Source organism: Phoenix dactylifera, unplaced genomic scaffold (assembly GCF_009389715.1).
Source record: "Phoenix dactylifera cultivar Barhee BC4 unplaced genomic scaffold, palm_55x_up_171113_PBpolish2nd_filt_p 000658F, whole genome shotgun sequence".
NCBI classification, from domain to species: Eukaryota; Viridiplantae; Streptophyta; class Magnoliopsida; order Arecales; family Arecaceae; genus Phoenix; species Phoenix dactylifera.
In genome coordinates this window covers 102,321-123,243 of record NW_024068047.1, presented here as the reverse complement: position 1 = coordinate 123,243, position 20,923 = coordinate 102,321, and the positions used below count along the sequence as shown (strand labels likewise).

At 38.5% G+C, this 20,923-nt stretch overlaps 1 protein-coding gene across 4 annotated transcripts; it reads right to left on the bottom strand.

The window, feature by feature from the left end:
• Window positions 1–329: 329 nt before the first annotated feature.
• LOC103720757 lies at window positions 330–11,272 on the bottom strand. Of its 4 annotated transcripts, none has more exons than XM_039119911.1 (3): window positions 11,059–11,272; window positions 9,593–10,089; window positions 330–1,424 (listed from the first exon to the last, which is right to left on the bottom strand). In XM_039119911.1, exons 1-3 carry the CDS (start codon window positions 11,123–11,125, stop codon window positions 573–575), a joined length of 1,416 nt encoding a protein of 471 aa, XP_038975839.1. In that variant the 5' UTR covers window positions 11,126–11,272; the 3' UTR covers window positions 330–572. The 4 variants fall into 4 exon arrangements, with proteins under 4 accessions (XP_038975839.1, XP_038975840.1, XP_008808846.2 ...); XM_039119912.1 differs by having other exon boundaries at window positions 9,593–10,169; window positions 11,059–11,271; XM_008810624.4 differs by having other exon boundaries at window positions 9,593–10,190; window positions 11,059–11,270.
• Between the last annotated feature and the right edge of the window lie 9,651 nt (window positions 11,273–20,923).

Genomic DNA, 20,923 nt, shown 5'->3' with positions numbered 1-20,923 from the left:
TAACCAGGTTCATATTAATGCAGCTAAATTGCCTAAAGAGTATTACTTTCCAAAAACATGTAGAGAAGAAAGCCAATTTCAAAAAAAAAAGGAAAAAACAAAAGAAAAAGAAAAGAAAATGAGATACCATTTACAATTACATTTAACCTAAATCTAAGTCAGAAAATTAGACCACATAATTGCCTAAGCCATTCTGACCAAATATTTTTTATGATGGATCCTATTGGCATGAGCTCAGAAAAGGAGGAATAATCAACACAGCATGCTACCTACGCCAATGATAACAGGTTGCATACGAGCCAATGCAGGAATCACAAACAGATTTAACATGACATGCTAATTCCATGTGCTCAATTAAAAAAATATAACAATATATTATCATTGTTAGCAATAATAAAACAGCATGCTACCTATGCCAATGATAACAGGTTGCCTTTGCAAGGAAGATCAAATCTTCGACAAAAGAGAATGATCACGAAAAACTGCTCATATAGGAATGATATATGCACACTGTGAGTAGAAACTGAAAGATCTAAATGTTATCATTTGAAAGGACTATAACAGTTCCATATTTATGTAGTTCTTTGCCACTCTTCTGGGAACCTCCATCTTCTATGCCAATAAATGGACACTCTAGACCACAATGGGAACCCAAAATTGTACTCTAGAGGCTCATCAGCCACTCCCCCTACAGTTAAAGGCAGCCATACATACCTGGAATCCCTCAGCTCTGCCGGCTTCCATCGATCTGCCATGAAGATGAATGAACCTGGTAACCCTGGCAGCGGGACTACAAATGTGCTCTGAGCGAAGAATGTCGTCGACCTGAAAATCTTGTTCCCTCCAACGCAAGGATTTCCCATTGTTTCCCAAGGGCCCATTATTGACTCTGCTGCATGAGCCAATGCTCTGTTTGGAGCCCACCCGGTACAACCAGAGGTGATCATGTAGTAGGTTCCCTCGTACTTGAACAGGGCAGGAGCTTCCCTATGTCGTCCCACCAGAATCCTCCTCATCACTCTTGTGACATTGAGATAATCATCAGTTAGTGGACCAATATGGAGCTCGCTGTTGTCCTCGGAAGAGTAGATTAGATAGGCCTTCCCATCGTCATCTTTGAAGATGGTCATATCCCTACTCTCAAAATCATGAGGGCGCATGCTATAAAGGTATGTGAAAGGTCCTGTTGGAGAGTCACTGACGGCCACACCCGCTGAAGCTTTGGTGTAGTTAGCATCATCTATGTGCATCCACATGACATACTGACCACTCTTATCATTGTATATCACTTTGGGTCTCTCAAGCACATTGGATACATGGAGATCATGGGTGGCATTGGTTCCTTCTCCTGACAGCACAATGCCTTCATTTGTCCATTCCCACAAGTCCTTCGAGGAGTAGCAACTAACTCCAATGATGTCAATCTGGGGAAGAATGAAGCATTTATGAGCTTAGTTTAAATTTTGTGATCACTTATTAAGCCCCAAAAAGTAAAAGCTAGATTAGAGAGATCATAAAGAGAAAGCATGCCCAGATAACACCGAAAGTAAACATTCCAGTTTGAAGCACAGATAAAGCAGACTCTTTAGACAGCTTATAACCATCTGTAATATAGGTCTTATGAATTCTTGGATTACTTCTCTTGGTTAGATAAAAAATGTAGCATATGATATGGGTATCAGGTGTTGCACCCGAGATACATAAACCTCTAACAAACACAAGCCTCTGAGGCATATTCATTTTTTTTAGTCAAGCCAACTTAAACTGTGAACCAGTTCCTTGATATAAGTAGAAAAAAACAGTGGTATCACAACAGAATCTCCTTTTGCTCATGTCATTTCAGCCTCATCAACATACTTCTCTTTTATGTACAATTACTTTCTTGTATACAACCCTTTCAATCTCCTCATGTAACATCAATGCCACCAACTCCATGAGAGTTTGCAGTTGTTCACCGGTACTCTCTAATTTCATACAGAATTACTGAAATCATTCAGTCAAGACAGACATTAAACACCACTGATTCTACACCATCAATAACAAAATGAAGATAAAATTCCTACATTTAGTCTCAAGTATCTTCATGCCATTGATGTCCCGAAGTGAAGAATATGAGTAAATTTTGTTGCCAAAAATCTAATATCAGTTGATCACCTGTTTCAAGCAAGTAGTTTCCATAGGGTCAACTTCTCGATCAACTCTCAATAAACAGTCCATTATCCAGTGTTAAAGAGCAGTTTGTGACTGTTAGCAACTTAGCATGCTAGACAAATAGAAGTTTGGTAATTAATTGTCCATGCAGCCATGCAACTGATTTTTCCGAAAATGGATAAAAAATTATTCTTGAGCTTATCATTCTACTTATCAAGCACAGGAACTAAGGAAGTGCACTTCCTGAAAGTCTGACAACTTAACAGCTACCTTTAATTATTGATTAGAGTCATTAGACAGATGTCACTTTCAACAACTAACCTCCAGCTTCTCCGAAGATGAATGCTAGTCCTTGAGGCACCTCACCACTAAATATGCCCAAAATACAGTTATAAGCATGACCACATTAGCGTAGTAGAAGTTTGTCCAAGAGAGATACCCACATAGCTAATTATACACCTAATCTACAAAATAAATACGTACATTAATTAATTCGATGTTTTTTCTTTTGTGATATATTTCATAAATCATCACTAGAATTATTAATCAAGCAATTGAAAGTACTTGGCAGACAAGCATGTCTAACATATTTTGGAGGTTTTGAGGCTATATAAATACCAATAGCCATCATATTCCACCAAAGAAGCAAAAATATTTTGTACCAAAAAAAAAAGAAGCAAAAAAATTTTCCTGAATGATAAATGCTAGTTTCTCACATGTTGATAAATAAATAATTATTACTTTATAAATGACATTAAGAAACTAGAATAAGTACTATGGCCACACATCATGACCGCCACAGACATATAATGACCCTAACCTAAAATCTTTAGAACAGCTTGAACATGCAAGTTTCAGTCATTTCACACAAAGTAAGATTTTCATCTTACTTGGCTTCAGGATCACATCGGTGCATATAGAACTCCATGTGTCTCATGAAAAGAGGGAGTGAGATGCTTGCCCCAATTTAAGAGTAGAATAATCATTTTGCTTGTTAGACAATAAAACATGCCCTCACCAAGATAATAGCGGTAGAAACTAGAAAGGAACAAATATTCACATATAAGACATGCAAAAGAATGTTTTTGCATGCTGCATATTGTATTTTTTTCCAAAGAGAGACAAATAAAAAGAAAGTCACAACACAGTCTCACAGCCAATAACACATTCCCACCTCATCTTAAACATGATTGATCAACTAATGCCACTCAAACTAGATAAATATTGAGCCATACAACATTAATAGACTTGCAAAGAAGTCAACAACTTAGAGCTAATGTGAAGTTAGTGACTGTTTTGCAATGATTACAAACCGGATGGCCCATCCTAATGTTCTTTGTCAAATTTGAGGACTGAGGGTTGGAAAGGTTGCAACAATGCAGTAATCATTTAGATGGATAGTATTTTTCTTATTACTTAATTGTTAGTGGCATATTTGGCAATAGCTCTACTTGTTCTGTACATGGGAGCTGATGAATAATAAGGGTCTCTCTCTCTCTCCTTTTGTGTGTGCACATGTGCATGCGAACACGTGTGTATATTATTTCTTCATTATTTTACTTTCTCTTTGCTTTTTGGGTACATAATCTATTGCATCTACCTAGAGGACTGGTTATGACTTATTCGATTAATTCTTAAGGGGCCATTGACAATTAAAATAGGTAAAGGCCCTCTCAGAGAAAAGTGAGTAAAAAGCATCTCTTTGACAACCTTCAAAGTTATTATGTGCTGAATCCAAAAATCTACCCATAGATAAAAGAGAATAACTATACATGCTCATGATGAAGTTCCCAAGCTGCTGTTTAGACAAGGAACTAAATGGATCAAAAATGAAGTGTTAAACAAAATGGCAATTAACCATAACTTTAATTCACTCCTAAGGGACTGGATTCCTATTAATCTGATTAGCACTTGCTTTATCACAGAAATAAAGAATTGGAGTAGCCATATGATTCCCCAGGAAGAATGTGTAAGTGCAAAATAATTTCTCTACAGCTGTATGAGCTATCATACAATACCTGAACTTGGCACTAGAGCAAGAGAAAACTTATTTTCTGCTTTTCCAAAATATAACAAGAACTCAAGAGAAGATGCAAAAGCAAGTGGTGTAATGCCAAATGATAGAATCACAAGCCATAACAGCAGAAGTGAGGGCTTTGAGTTCCAGCAAGGCAAAAGCAAACACAAGAAAATCACAGGTACATAACAACAGCCACAGAATGTGCAAGAGGACCATATGGTGGATAAAGCTAGAATCACCGTCAAACTGGCTCACCATGAAACTAACGCATGCTACCCATTCAAAGATGGTCAAGGCAGACACGAACATCTACAAACATCCAATAATAATGAGACAGAAGGATGTCTAAGGGGCTTGCATTATTAAAATGAACAAATGAAGTTTCAATAGGAATCAATGTTGCGTTTTTGATAAATTAGGCATAGCTAATTAGATCAAATGTGTGTAAACCCACAAACAACCACAATCAGAAAAGAGGTGAACATAATGAAAGGAGTCAAAAGACCAATGCCCATTTCAGACAAAGGTTGATAACTTGATACGATGGTTCAAATGGGAAATAGTGGGAAATACAGGGTCAGTTGTGTTAAAGGAACTGTAACGCACTGACTGAGTTCCAAGTTAACAAAATAGAAATATTTCTCATGAAATGCTCCCACAAACACGGTATCAGAAATGTTCATACCAAGCAAAAGAGGCTTGTAAAATTTTCTGAACGACACAATTCAGGTAGATATTTAGCAAAGAATTTGACCAGAAAAGAAAACTGGGCAGAGAATGGGAAAGGCCGAGAGGGAGTTACATGCTGACATCCTCAAAGATGTGACCATGAAGAAAAGGCATTCCATAAATTCATCTAATAGACGACCATGACGAATGAAAATAGCAATAAAGGCCTTTTTGGAGTGGCCTTTTTGGCAGAGGTGCAATGGTCTCAGCATAATCAAAGTTATTGAAAAATCACTATCACCAAATAATTAACTACTATTTCCAATGTAAATATGGTTAGAAATACAGTAATGAGAAGCATGATGACAATAGAGAATTAGAGATGTTGTTTATCATGCATGCACATGTGCTGAGATGCCACATTCATTTCATTCAAACTCAGAAGAATCAACAAACATTTACATGAGTTGGTTCATCAAAATCTCTAATGATGTCTAAGCAAGCAGCTGAGCAAATTAGTTCAGTTGGAATGCTCTGACATCAGTACACAGGGTCGAACCTCAAGTGTTATTTAGGGCCAGATCTTTGTTGTCACATTCTCCAAATATTTGTTTTCTGTGTATGTCAGGGGTTTGTGGGGTTGCTGGGTCTGGGGGTGGGGGGAAGACTAGCAGATCTTTGGAAAAAGCTAGTTTCTCTAAAAAGCATCATACATGATTTTTGTCGCAATCATGTATAGCATGATCATCTTTTTTTTAAAAATGTTTGATAACATGTAATGTATAAGAATGTCCATTACTTTGTCTTTCTTAAATGAGAGAATGAGAGTTTGTCCATGACTCTCTCTCTCTCTCTCTCTCTCTGCAGGTGGGAGTTCGATTAGTTTGATAAAGGATGAAAATCATGAAATCCTGTTGGCTTCTCCTTCAAATTTAAAGTATTAAGAATTTACCAAAGCTACAAAGGAATTAAGTGGTGAAGGAAATGGTTGAAAAGCTATGGTTACAAATAAAGAGACTACGCAAATACTGAGAAAGCCCACTTAAATATTGCTGAGAAAAGCCAAAATCCCACATTCTAGCTTATGCTATGGTACTAAAGTACCCCTCAAGTGTTGCTTTGATTAATGAATGCAAGCAGAGATGAGTACACAAAGAGAAAGATGTTTAAAATTTTAAAGAAAATATTGTATTTTGTAGTAGTCATCATAAGGAAAGAATATTACATGATGAAAGCATTCTTTACAATTCAACAAGTTGCATGATATCCATTATAAGATAGTAGACTATTCTTGCATAAAGTTATTGACACATCTATGTATACATCTCCGCATACTGGCCATTTATATGTTTGGCATTCTTTATATGATGCTATACATCTAGGAAGGAAAGAATCTTGCAAGATGAACACAATCTTTACAATTCAACAATTTGCATGATATCCATTATAGTGTATAACTAGTATACATGTCTGCGTATTGGCCATTTTTGCATCTTGCATTCTTTATATGTCGCTATACATTGAATCATTGACTCTACAATGCAATTGTCATGTCCTGAGCTATGCAAAGGGTTTTAGTCTTGGGATTGTTCATATTGACTACATGACTAATGAGATTGTTTATTTAGTCCAGCACTTGCTTGTCGAATTTCAACCTAATACCACACACTGTTATACCATACTTAGAAAGAGTGAGATATAAGAAAAAGAAAACACAAGAACTAATGAACAGATTTCTTCCTGACATAATCATCGTGCATCGTATTCCTTTGTTTGCAAGCCACAAACTGCTGGTATAGTGATCAATATAACAGTTTTAGACACTTACTAGAATTGTCCTTGCACTATGAATGAGTTTTGCACTCGCACGTACATGAACTTAAAATGATGATAGTCAAAAGTATATAAACATCAATTTCATTAATTTATGCAACAATTGAAGTCGTAGTTTCTTTAACCATGTACCCCTCTCTGATCCCAACCCTACACCTAAAAAAGTACTTGGTATCCCAGGATTTTACCATATCTGTCAATATCCTATGATCCATGATAATTTGTAGCAGTGGATTTTGCAAAGATTGATACACAGGTTATTCCTTTTATAAAGTTATGTTATCCTTAATAATGTTTTTTTGATTATAAATAATTTAATGTTTTCTGCTGATGTTTATCAGAAACCAATGGTTAGTCTACCAACATGTCATCTTGTGCCATAAGTTGTGCAGATATTGTATGTATAGCAGTACAGTACATGAAGTACATCTTATGTTGGCATGTATAATTTGTACAGTATTGGGTGTACTGTAGCATATCACTACAAAATGGATTAGTATGTGATAGCAAATGCTGCATAGTAAATTACTTAGTCAAACCTAAATTTCTTCATTCAAGAGAGCAAGTCAAACTTTTGCCCCTAGAACTCTTCCAACCTCATCTGGAACCAAATTCGAATTTGGATCAATCATTTGATGGTAAAATAACACTAAAATAGAAATTCAATACATTATTTGAAGAGGTGAGACAGGGTTTTAGGAATTTTAAGGATTTCTTCTCATCTAAATAATAAAAATTTCTATACTTTTGCATAGATATGTTGGATCAAGAGGTACACCCAAGCAATACAAGTTATTAGCTAAGAAGAAAATGGTTGAGGAAGAAGGTAATCAAATATGAGCACACCTTCATATTTCACATGACAATATTATGGAAGAGAAAAAGATTGTATTATTTATGCTAACAATGTCAACAGCACTTTGGGTTCAGGGGAAGGCTGGGGCACAGCGGTAGCATTGTTGGTACACTTACAAATGGAATTATGTAGAACCACCAAATGGTTGTCTATATATTGTGGAAAACATACCCAGAGATGGTGAATAGACAAAGCAAGGGTGAGGGCATAGCATCAGCAGTAGCACCATCAATAGAGCTTATAAATGGAATTATGAAGTGGTATGATATTGTGGATAACATATATAGGGCTCGTTTGGTTCGCAGAAAGCATTTTTCCTCCTAGGAATATGATTTCTGGGAAGCAGATTTCTAGGAAGATGATGCCTAGAAAAGTACTTTTGGCATGTTTGGTTGACCATGGAAAAGTGACAGATTTCCAGAGTGTTTATGTTTGGTTGACCATCCACTTTCCTGAGAAAGTTATGTATAATTCCTATTATATCCTTAATAAAAATTAGGTCTTTAATGCCTCTTTAATACTGAAGGGCCTTTTTGAAAAAAAAAAAAAATAAAGTAATTCCCGGCTCATGGAAAAAACTTTTCCATGAAATGTGGGAATCATATTCCCATGGAAATACAACTTTTCCATCTCTCTCCTTTGAAAACTCCAACCAAACAAGAGGCATCTCATTACTTTTCTGTTGACCACACTTTTTTCCTTTCTTTTCCCGCGAACCAAACGAGCCCATATAGGTGATGAATGGAACGTACTTGAACACTCTTGTAATGGGAGATGCATTGTTCAAGGGGTGATGATGATGATGACGGTGATGATCATGAGCCATTATTACACTGAATCATGCATTTGGATATATTTAGAAAAAGAAAAAAGGTGTAGGCTCAAAGAACATCAGATACATATTGGGCGCTTCTGATATATGGAAGACTCGCTATATCAAACTGTGAATTTTTGGGGTTGATGGAAAACCTTACTCTTTAATAGCAAGTCCAACATGGTTCTCAAACAAAATCCCAACATACTAACATCAGACATGGGTTTTGAAGTTCTTGGAGCTTGGTTGAGGATTGTGATATAAAGATTTCAAGTATATCATAATATCATGAAACATGGGCTAAGTTTGTGGTGTGAAATGGGCCACATATTTTGATTTCACCACAATTTTAAGACATAGAACACTAACCTAAGGTTACAAGTTCAAAAAAACCTAAGAGAAGCTAGATATTTCTCTCGGCGCAGCTATCCTAATTTCTTGATACCTTAGTTATGAATATCCATGGCATTTCACACACCTATAAAACCTTTTGGCTGCTCATCTTAGAGTTATATAAACTTTTCATGCCCCTTGCTACTAAACAACAAAATAAGCTCTCTCATTTTACTATTTGTCTAATTGTCACTAGTTTAGAATATCTTGTTGATTCCTGTGGAAAGTAGGCATTTTTATTTATAATTTATCCAGGAAAGCAAAATGCATTCACATTCTAAATGAATTGACTATGTCATCGGTACATAATATTTTTTGTTCTTGGATTTTGTGACACTATCTATAATGAATCAAGAGGGTGAGATTTGGTGCAATGATAAGGTTGCTCTATTGTGACCTAAATGTCACAAGTTTGAAATACAGAAACAGCCTCTTTGCACATGGGGGATCAAGCTGCATACATCTAACCCTCTTCAGACCCTGTAATGACAGAAGACTCGTGCACCGGGCCGCCCCTATCTATAATGAATCAAGGTAAGAATTAAAAGTGAATCTAGAATTAAATTTTTATCACTTTCTCAAAGCAAAATTAAGTTTTATAACTATTGCAGAGCCAAAATATAAAAAATCTAATGGTAAGTGAAATTGAAATTATAAATTTCTCATGATAATACACATCAATCTTTAAGCTATTACACAGGAATGCCCCTTGACAAACTTAAGTTGCCAAGGTTGAAAAATTGGGGGATGTCGTTCCATATATAAATTATGTTGCATATTGTTTTTGACCTTAATGAAATGAAATGAGATGGGAAAACCAAAAATTAAGCAAAACAAATTCTAAATTTCAACTGACCCGTGCAGCTGCTCTCCTATGTGCCTGATAAGTTGGGCCGTCTTTGTTCTCCCCATACCAATAGTAGGTCTCTGTCCTCCAATCAAATAAAATGCCCCCTCCATGTGCTTGAATAGGATTTCCCTCGGTGTCCAACCACAGTCTACCAGGATAGTAATACATGCTGTCCTTCCCTCTCTTGTTTGGGTCTATTGCACTCTTTCGATCAGGAAAGAAAAGGGCATGCAATTCAGAAGATTCATCTAAGAATTCATCAACCACTGAATAAGGCTTTCGTGGTCCCCTTCGTTTCACTGCACGCGGCGACCGCTTTCCTCTAGGGGGTGGCAAATATAAATTCTCTTCCTCAACCTCTTCCAATTCTCTGGTCACAGAGAGATGGCTCGAACCTATACGGATCTCTCCCTTGTCCTTTTGAGGGATCAGAGAATAGAAATGAACCATGAGGATGCATCCCACCAAGCTCCACAAAACTAGAGATACAGAGCATCTGGTTCCTGCACTGCAACGGAAAGCAGATGATTTCCGGTTTTTGTTCCCCATCCTCATTCTCCTTTTTTTTATCTCCAAGATAATACTGCAGTAGCAAAAATACAACCTATATAGATCCAAAGTGAATCAAATCAAAGTCGCATCCTAATCTATCCATTCTTTCCAACACTGAATAATGAGCATTTCATTGAACTTTCAAGAAAAAATTATATAAGGAACAAAAGTAGCGCATAATACTCATCTGACATGAAACAGTAACATTATGCTATCAGTACGGAATTTCCTAGGTGGAAAACTATCAGATAAGACATTCACAGAGCTTAAGCAGAAACTGAGAGTAATCAAAAAAAAACAAAATAGACTGTAAACAGTAACCGGAAAGCAAAGGGGAAAAAAATGTACATAATTTAAAATTTGCTAGGGCATTTTGGTTGAAGTAATTCATCTCCTCCAAACTCAAACAAAGTTCAAAATCAAAAAAGAAAACAAGAAATAGGTCATCTAACACTGATGCTGTCTAGCCAATCCAAGAGACAGATCATAGAATCAAGATTAAGGGCTCAAAAATGGATTTTTTTTCAAATCTTCAATCAATCAAAAATATGCCTCGAGGCATGCTCACAAAATTCAGTAACTTATGGATCCGACTCGAAAACCATAGAATCCTTATTTCAGGGCAAATAGTAGACAAAAAAAAAAAATCGCCATTCAAAAAAAAACAGAGCCAAGTACAGGTGGAAAGGTCAAAATCGAAAACTAACTCCCAAAGTCCAGACTCATCCTGAAAAAAAGAAAAATCTGCAACCCATCAAAGAGCAACAACCAAATTCCGAGGTCCAAACCAAGCTCAAGTTTCCATCAATAACCAATACAAATCATGCCCACCAAGAGAAATAAATGTAGAAATCACACATCGTAGGAAAAAAGATCTTGAAAAAAATCTAACAAAAAAAAGGAAAGTCCTCAAAACCTACCTGAAAAGGTCCTCGCCGCGGGGTGAGAATTTAGAGATACGGCGCGTGATCCTGCTGTCTCACCCATATTTAGGACAGGGGCTCACGGATGTCTATGTTCACCTCCCCCCCTCTCTCTCTCCCCCCCTCTCTCTCCGGCCTTGCCAACCACCAGGAGTCAAACATCTTCTTGCTGATTAGTTGTCAAAACAGGGTAGATCCCCAAAACCCTCGGTTCTGAAAAGGTTGGCTGTCCTTTTAGCTTCGGAGGGATATGTTTGGGTGTGGCTTGGACTCGAAGCACTGACTTTATATCTCCCCGAGTCCCCAGGATGGCCTTCGTCCTCCCCAAAATCGATATTGTTCTTAGTGCTCGAACTTTCTTGCCCCCGAGTGGGGTCTGGCTTACCTGTTTTACCGTTGACGGCTCTTTTATGGATGGTAACAATGTTTTATGGATTATTGGAAAAAATTTAATACTGTCCTTAGTTCCCCTTGACTTAATGATTTTTAAATTTTTAACTAAAAATACTCTATCATGAATATAGTACTAGTCCAAAAAAGAAATTTGTAAATTATAAAATAATAATGATATTACGTTCTGCTTTTGATAGTGTTGTTTGTACGCAGAACCGGCTCAATTATCATTTAAGATCCCAACCTAAAGACTCTTAGCTATAAATACATTGAGATTCCCAAGCCTAAAGACTTTTAGCTATAAATGCATTAAGACCCCCAAATAATTTCTAAATATATTTATTATTATTATTATTATTAGTGAGTTCATTTTTTTTTTTTGCTAAACAAAAAGAGGAAGAGGGGAGGAAGGGACAGGCCCACCCCCGCGTAGCAGCCCCACACTGGGCCCCCGTCCCACCAGGAGCATGTTCGATGCGGGCAGAATGACCGTTTGGTATAGGCCCAGCTCACCAGACCCCAGCCATATATTACTCATACCCTCCCCACCCGTGGCCTCGGCTCATTACCCCACTGGGCTCTGGCACGAGTACCCCGTGTGAGTACGTCACACCTGGCACCACCCAGGCTACCAGCCGACCAGTAGCACTTTTAGACCTCGTGTCCAGGCGCGGGGCATACGGTCCCCAAATTTAATCGACGCCCGTGCGTTTCGAACCTGGAACCACTTGGTTAGAAGCAAACGCCCCGTTCCAACTGGGCTACCACCTTGGTGGCAGTGAGTTCATTTTAGACGGCCAAATTCCTTGAGCCGCTCATGTTTGTATGCTTGTTTTTACTTCGCAATTGATTTGTTTTTTCATGCTATTTAAATATTTCAATTATCTTATATTCTTTGTTAGATTATTTTAAATTTTTTAACTATATCAAATTCTCATAAATTTCTTGGATTTTGAAATTGTAGCTTTAGCTAAATTGCTACCATATGATCAACTTGTGATTTTGAATGAACATGATTGACCCACTTTAGAAACTAGACTCTCATAATTAACCCATGCTAGTTCGAACTAAAAGTCATTTGATCGCGCCTGAATCAGAAAAATCTACCGTCTTCCAAACCATTTATTAGTTTAGAATGTTCTCCTACCCACCTTGACAAGTCCTGAATTTAAGAAAGTAATGCATAATTAGTAAGTACTTTTATGCTTTTGATTATTTTGCATGTCAATATTAAGTCATGTGTCGTTAATTAATCTCATATTAAATGTTACTCACTCGTAATGCATGCGCTGTTCATTGTTGTTACTTACGTAATATGTTCATGATGCAATCAATCAACCTATTTTTAAATGAGTTTCTTATAGTGCCTGCTTGTGCTATTATTGAATTCATTTGACTCAAAGATTAATATATTAATAAATAAAATATTAAATTCAATCCAATCTGACCCTCACAAAAGTTGATCCGACTTAATTCAAATTTTAAAACTGACTCAGATATGGATCAAGCGTGGATCACGTCAATATCTGATCCAAACTGACCGACTCATAGCCAGAGTTGGACCTAATGGTTAAAGAATTATAAGAGAGTTATATAAACTAGGAATATAATGGTATTCTTAATGCCACTGTTCGTTAAATTAAGGGCAGCTACATATGCATGGGATTTGGGGAATCTTTCAATCAAAACTATGAGCTTGTATTTCATTCAACGTTGCATGTTGGTTTGCTTGAGGATGGAAAGGGCTGACTGTTGATTTTTATCATATGGTGTAATGTCTAAATCCTAGTTATTTTTTTTCAACATGATTTGTGTCTCAAATAAGTTCAGGACCTGTTGGGGAGAAAAATGGACCACCCCACAAATATAATTAAAGCACCTAAATCCGACAACAAGGCCGAGCTCATGCAGGCTGCCGAGCTCAGAAAGCTGCCGAGCTCATCGAGGCCGAGCTCATTCAGGCTGCCGAGCTTCGAAGGCTGCTGAGCTCATGCAGGCTGCCGAGCTCAGAAGGCCGAGACCAGAAGGCTACCGAGCTCAGAAGGCCGAGACCAGAAGGCCGAGCACAGAAGGCTGCCGAGCTCAGAAGGTCGAGACCAGAAGGCCGAGCTCAGAAAGCTGCCGAGCTCAAAAGGCCGAGCACAGAAGGCTGCCAAGCTCAGAAGGCTACCGAGCTTAGAAGACTGCCGAGCTCATGCAGTCCGAGCCCAGCTCAAGACTGCCGAGCTCATGTAGGCTGCCGAGCTCAGAAGGCCGAGACCAGAAGGCCGAGCACAGAAGGCTGCCGAGCTCAGAAGGTCGAGCACAGAAGGCCGAGCTCAGAAGGCTGTCGAGCTCAGAAGGCTGACGAGCTCAGAAAGCCGAGCTCATGCAGTCCGAGCCCAGCTCAAGGCTACCGAGCTCATGCAGGCTGTCGAGCTCCGAAGGCTGCCGAGCTTCGAAGGCCGAGCTCAGAAGGCTGCCGAACTCAGAAGGCCGAGACCAGAAGGCGGAGCACAGAAGGCTGCCGAGCTCAGAAGGCTGCTGAGCTCAGAAGGCCGAAACCAGAAGGCCGAGCACAGAAGGCTGCGCTCAGAAGGCTGTCGAGCTCAAAAGGCCGAGTACAGAAGGCTGCCGAGCTCAGAAGGCTACCGAGCTCATCAGGCCGAGCTCATGCAGGCTGCCGAGCTCCGAAGGCTGCCGAGCTCAGAAAGCCGAGCTCATGCAGTCCGAGCCCAGCTCATGCAGGCCGAGCTCATGCAGGCTGCCGAGCACAGAATGCCGAGCACAGAAGACCGAGCTGACCTCAGAAGGCCGACCTCGTCGTCCATATGCTGCGGCCATGCCCTACAGCAGCCTCACCGCCCCATGTTTTACTTGCCGGCCACGCCATGACATATCAACCAGGGACCATACCCTGCTACGACTGTCAACGCCTCACCATTCCCAAGAATGTACTATGTTGCCCAATGTGACAAGCCAAGAGGGGGGGTGAATTGGTTTCTCTAAATTTTTACTATCTTAATTTAGTCAATCAATGAATGAGTGAAATTTAGAAACAATATACAATGCAAACACACAAGATGTATAGTGGTTCGGTGCTCTCCTAAGCACCTACGTCCACTTTCCAAGCGATCCCTTGGAAATTCACTATAATCCCGCGGATTACAGTTGGATTGTTTTCCAGGCTCACAATCCAAAAACCTTTACACTTTGGTTTTCCGGGATCACCAAGAACCTATGTTGGTTTTACGGGCTCACCAACGAACCTTCACAATTGGTTTTACGGGCTCACCAACAAACCTACACTGTTGGTTTTACGGGCTCACCAACAAACCTTTACAATGTGATTAAAAGAAGAAGAAAGTCGAAACACTTAGATAAGCAAATATAACAATTATAAGCTACAAAGAAGAGTTTAGAATGTAGTTATCGCTTGATGAGACTTCTCTCTTCTTTGTCAAGAATGCTTTACTCTTCAAGGGTGGATGGAGCTCTTAATGTCTCTTGGAATATGCTCAACCACTTCCTTTTGACTCTTTGAATGAAGCACTTGGATGAAGAAGATTAGGGCACTTGTCTTTCTTATGTAAGCTTTGATATTTTGCAAAAGGATACTTTTCTCTGATGAATAGTGTCTCTTTAAATAGTTTTCCTCATCCATTGGACACCCCCCATTGGTTAGATTTCCAAAACTATATGTTACTTGCTGTTGGAAGGACAAAAAGTACTTATGCAGAACTAGTCGTTATGCTTCTGCCCGTGCTTGGGTCGACCCAAACTTTTCTGGGGTCGACTCAAACCACTGTTCATCAGACTTGGGGTCGATTCAACTTTTACTGGGGTCAACCCAACTTTTATTTGGGTCGACTCATGCTACATTGGGGTCGGCCCTCTCAGGAAACGCAGAACCTTACATTTCACCCGTTTTTCACTTGGGTCGACTCAACTCTTTTTGGGTCGACTCAAGGTTCAGTTGGGTCGACTCAAGTTCCATAGGGGTCGACCCTCTCAGAGATTTCAGAGAACCAATTTTTAAATGACACAGGCTTTGGGTCGACTCATGTTCAGTTTGGGTCGACTCAAGGTGGGGTCGACTCAAGTTCCATTGGGGTCGACCCTCTCAGAGATTCCAGAGACTTGTTTTCATGAGGCTTGAAAATGGGGTCGACTCAACTTTCACTTGGGTCGACCCAAGTACTGTTTATCCGTGCCATTTTTGCAGAAGTGTGCCAGATGGTTTCTTGATGTGCCGGGGTCGACTCCACTAATCTTGGGGTCGACTCATTCCACACTTTGCTACAACTTAGGGTTAGATTCATCCATATAATCAATGAAATATTCTTCAAGCAATTTTGAATACATGTCATGGTGGTGCTACATACTCTTAACAATGAAAATTACTATCATCTCCTTGAGAGTACGTTTTGCTTGAAACTTTGCCGAATTAGAATTTAGAATTCACTATCCCTTATCTATCGTAAATTTTATCTCATTTTTAATCATTGAAATACATCTTGATCTCATTCTACTAATGTACTGAGAGTGACGAACTTAGTAATGATGTATCATATTACCTTATAATATTTAATTAGATATTCCTTCAATGGTTGTGTTAATTATCAAAATACCACTATCATCCTCAATCTCCCCCTTTTTGATGATTACAAAATATTGAGTATGAGCAGATTGTTACTTAACTTAAAATCAGTTTTAGAAGAGCTCAAGTTGCTGAATTTCAGCTTTTCAAATTTGAGAGTGAAGTCTCCCCCTTTTTCATCCAAATATTGCCAATTTGAACTTTTTGATTTACTCCCCCTTTCTTTTATATTTGATTAAAGATTGAAACTTCAAAAATTTGAGATAAAGCAAGAGTTTCAGATTATGTATCGAGGTGTGAAAGGTATGTGCCAAATTCTGAAATTTGATTAAAAGTTTAGACTTTAACATTTTCATAGTTACATATCGCTCCCCCTTAAGTGTATAATCTTTCCTATTATCATTTTCAATCTTGTTTGTCAACTTATTTCTTTCCTTCCTTCTCCCCCTTTTTGTTATCATCAAATAGGTGCATGGCAATTGATAAGTAGACGTAGTAAATAATAAACTGTGAAATTTTACTGATCAAAATGAAACATTGTAGTACATTAACGCCAAAACTACAATGTTTTTCAATCAAAGTGTAAAGTACATGATCAACACAAAATACATATGAGAACTAGATAAATCCTATCACTAATCAAAGTGCTAACATCAGCCTAGGGGGTATCTCATAGCTGTGATCTAGTCCTCATCCTCCTAACATAAGTGGCGAGGGGAGGTCGAGCCTGATGGGACTGAGTATGGCGTGGACCTCGCTGAGCTGGATGACTCTGTGTCGATACCTCTGACTCAGCTGCTCGGGGCACAGATGGACCATGAGCCTCTCTCTCTCTCCGTAATGCTCCTACCTGCTCTCTGAGATCGCTAATCTCAGCAGTCATGCTATCCATCCTGCTCCACATCCCATCAGAGAGAGTCCTCACCTGAGCTGATACAAGCTCAGTCATCCTACTCCAAAACTCCTCGGTACATCCCGTAGGTGTGGATGACGAAGGTCCAGCCTCTGAAGGTACTGTAGGATGATCCGCAGGCTCCTCATCCTCTGGGATGGGGTCTCCAATCTCTGGTGCATCACCCTCTGGTGCATGTATCCCAGCTCCTGCACGCACCCACTGCCTGTTCACCTTCTCATAACCCATGCGAATTAGGGATCGTGCAATGTACGTGTCAGTAAATAGTAGATGCCTGGAGATCTCTCCCTCTACTGATATGTCATGCTGTCGGAAGACCAGGGTGAGTATCATACCATAGGGCAAGGAGACTCTCGAATTGCATATTGCCTTTCTCATTTGTCTGATCATCATAGCTGGAAAGTTCAGGGGAATGCCCTGAATAACGTGCTCCATAACAACCAGATCTCGCTCAGATATGAGATCAAATCTCCCACTCTTCGGAAACAGTATCCGACCTAGATTTTCTGAATAATCAAAATCCTCTCTCTCAAAAATTAGCTGTAGAGATCTCAACTTACTTTCTGGTTTTTCCGGTGTAGCTCCTTCGCAGGGGAGATGAAGCAACTCACTCAAGCTTTTTTCTGAAACCCTAACCCTTACTCCTCGGACTTCAGATATAAGCCCTCCCATTCCAACTTTCAGGAAGGCATAGAACTCACGGACCAACCCAGGATAGATCACCACATCTAGGGAGCAAAGATACTCCCATCCTTGCCTTCGGATCCAATCACCCAACCGAAATCCTTCTTGATCCAAGAATTCAGAGTGGATCCTTCTCCCCGTGGTCACCGGTCTCTCCGCATATTTTGCAAGCTGTACGAAGGGGGAGGGAGGAGGAGGATTTCTACACGTGTCTCACCTTGTGGAGGCACTGTAGAAGATTCTTCAGCATGTCTATCAACATGTGTTGTCTGTGAAACTCTCCCGGATCTCTTAGCAACGGCTCGCTTAGGTCCCATTCCTTCCAAGATCTTGATCTAACGGCTTAGGAAAGCTTCCTTCTACTGTTTGGAGATGATTGGAAGAGATTGGAGAGTTGGAAATAGGGTTTTAGGAAGAGGACAAGATGAAACAGTGCCCTAATGTCGCTTACGGGTCCCCCTTTTAAAAGTGGGGTCCCGTCGTTGGGTCGACCCCAGATTTTTCTTGGGTCGACTCAACGTTGGGTCGACCCCATTCTGGTTTGGGTCGACCCTAGTTCAGAAAATTTTCTTTCTCTTCCTATTCCTTTTTAAAAATTCTTCCTTTCCTCCAATCCTTACAAATTCTTACTAGGACAATAATACATGAGTAAGAAATCTATAGATGACTAGTTTGACTAATGTTTCATGGGTTTTTCGAAATGGGAGGAGAGTATCATAAGATAACTTGTTCCTTCTTATATCTCCTCAATCAAAGGGATCACATATACCTAATTCCCTCCTAAGCATGCAAAATTTGTCTTCACTTAAAGATTTTGTGAATATGTCAGCCAATTGTTTCTCGGTACACACATGCTCAATACATATATTTCCATTTTGAACATGATCTCTAATAAAAAATGATACCTTATTTCAATATGTTTGGCTTTAGAGTGCTGAACTGGATTCTTGGTAAGGTTAATGGCACTAGTATTATCACATTTTATAGGAATGTTATCTAGTTTAATTCCATAGTCCTCTAGTTGTTGCTTGAGCCAAAGTACTTGAGCACAGCAACTGCCGGCAGCTATATATTTGGCTTCAGCTATTGACAATGCTACTGAATTCTGCTTTTTGCTAAACCAAGATACTATGTTATTTTCTAAAAATTGACATGTTCCACTAGTGCTCTTCCTATCTAATTTGCAACCAGCAAAGTCTGCATCAGAGTATGCAAGCAAATCTAGACAGGAGTCTCTCAAGTACCATAATCCTATGTTTGTAGTTCCTCTCAAATATGTAAGTATTGTTTTAACAGCACTTAGATGTGACTCCTTAGGATCTGATTGGTATCTGGCACATATTTTCACACTAAACACTATGTCTGGCCTACTAGTAGTAAGGTAAAGTAAAGATCCAATTAAGCCTCTATAAAGCTTCAATCTATACTTTTTCCTTTTTCATCTTTGTCTAGTTTATTAGTGGGATTCATTGGGGTGCCTATTCCCTTGTGATTTTCATTTCCAAACTTCTTTAATATTTCCTTTGTGTATTTAGTTTGATGAATGAAGATACCTTCCTTAGTTTACTTGATTTGTAATCCGAGAAAGAAGTTTAGTTGTCCCATCATACTCATCTCGAATTCTCCTTACATTAATTTAGCAAACTCTTTGCAAAGATCATCATTAGTGGCACCAAAAATTATGTCATCTACATATATTTGAACTACTAGCAGATTTTTGTCTTTTCTTTTGAGAAAAAGTGTTTTATCTACATTTTCCCTACTGAATTCATTATTCAGTAGAAATTTGCTTAGTCGATCATACCAAGCCCTAGGTGCTTGTTTCAATCCATACAATGCCTTATGTAATCTAAACACATGATTTGGCAATTCATGATTCTCAAAATCAGGAGGTTGCTCTATATATACTTCTTCCTCTATAAAACCGTTTAAGAAGGCACTTTTTACATCCATTTGATACAATTTGAAATCCATGAAACATGCAAAACTAGAAGTAATCTAATAGCTTCTAATCTAGCCACGGGAGCAAATGTTTCCTCAAAATCTATCCCTTCTTCTTGATTGTATCCCTTAGCTACAAGTCTAGCTTTATTTCTTATGACTACCCCATTTTCATCTAATTTATTTCTAAAGATCCATTTTGTTCCAATTACAGAGTTATGCTTTGGTCTCTCAGTTAATGTCCATACATTACTTCTTTTGAATTGATTTAATTCTTCTTGCATAGCATTTATCCAATTGGTGTCTTTTTCAGCTTCTTCATAAGTCTTAGGTTCTAATGGTGAAACAAAAGATAGATAATCATTTAAATTTCTAAGAGAGGATCGAGTTCTTACCCCTTGAGATGGATCACCAATGATTAAGTCTTTAGGGTGTCCATGTGCATACCTCCATTTCTTTGGCAAGTCTTGAGATTGTGGTGGCACGCAATCATTTTCCATTTCTTGATTTGGCACGTCATCAAGATTCAATTTTTCAAAGTCAATAATTTCCTTTCCAATGATAAATCATTTTCCATTGTCTCCATAGGTTACTACTTCACCCTTCTTAGATTCCAAGGTGACAAATTGTTCTACGTCACCTGTCATGTGTCTTGAACAGTTGCTATCTAGATACCATCGTTTATCCACCTTATTAGCTGCAAGACACTCCTGCAATCAAGATCAAGAATAAGCTTTAGGTACCCAAACTATGTTGGGTCCTTTAGGGTTAGTACTTGATGTTTCTTTTGGAACCCAAACTTTCTTGAATTTTTGCTTATGATTATTACTCAATTTGTTGTAGCTAGACTTTCTATAGTTACACTCATAAGCTTTATGTCCTAATTTATTGCAGCTATAACAAATTATATTTTCATTTTTGGCTTTCACAAATATATTCTTTAAGCATTTTTATTTCCTATTTGTTTTATATCCTAATCCAGCTTTATCATATATAGCTTTTTGACTATCAAGAATCATATTTAATTTAGTTGAGCTAAGTGTAAACTTGTCTACTAAAGATTTGTATTTTTCAGCATCTTCCTTTAACTTGACATTTCAGCAGTTTGAATTTTGGTTTCATTGGTGAATCTCCTACTTAATGTTTCATAGTCATTAGATAGTTTTTGCTTTTCTTTGATAAGAGATTGATTTTCATCTTTTAGAACTTTATTTTTATTGATTAATTTCTTGTGTTCTTCCATGAGTTCTAAAAATGCATCATGTAACTCTTCTACTGTAAAATCATATTTAAGTTCAGAATCTACCTCATCGTCATTAGCCATATGACAGATTTGGGCCGTCTCTTGTTGA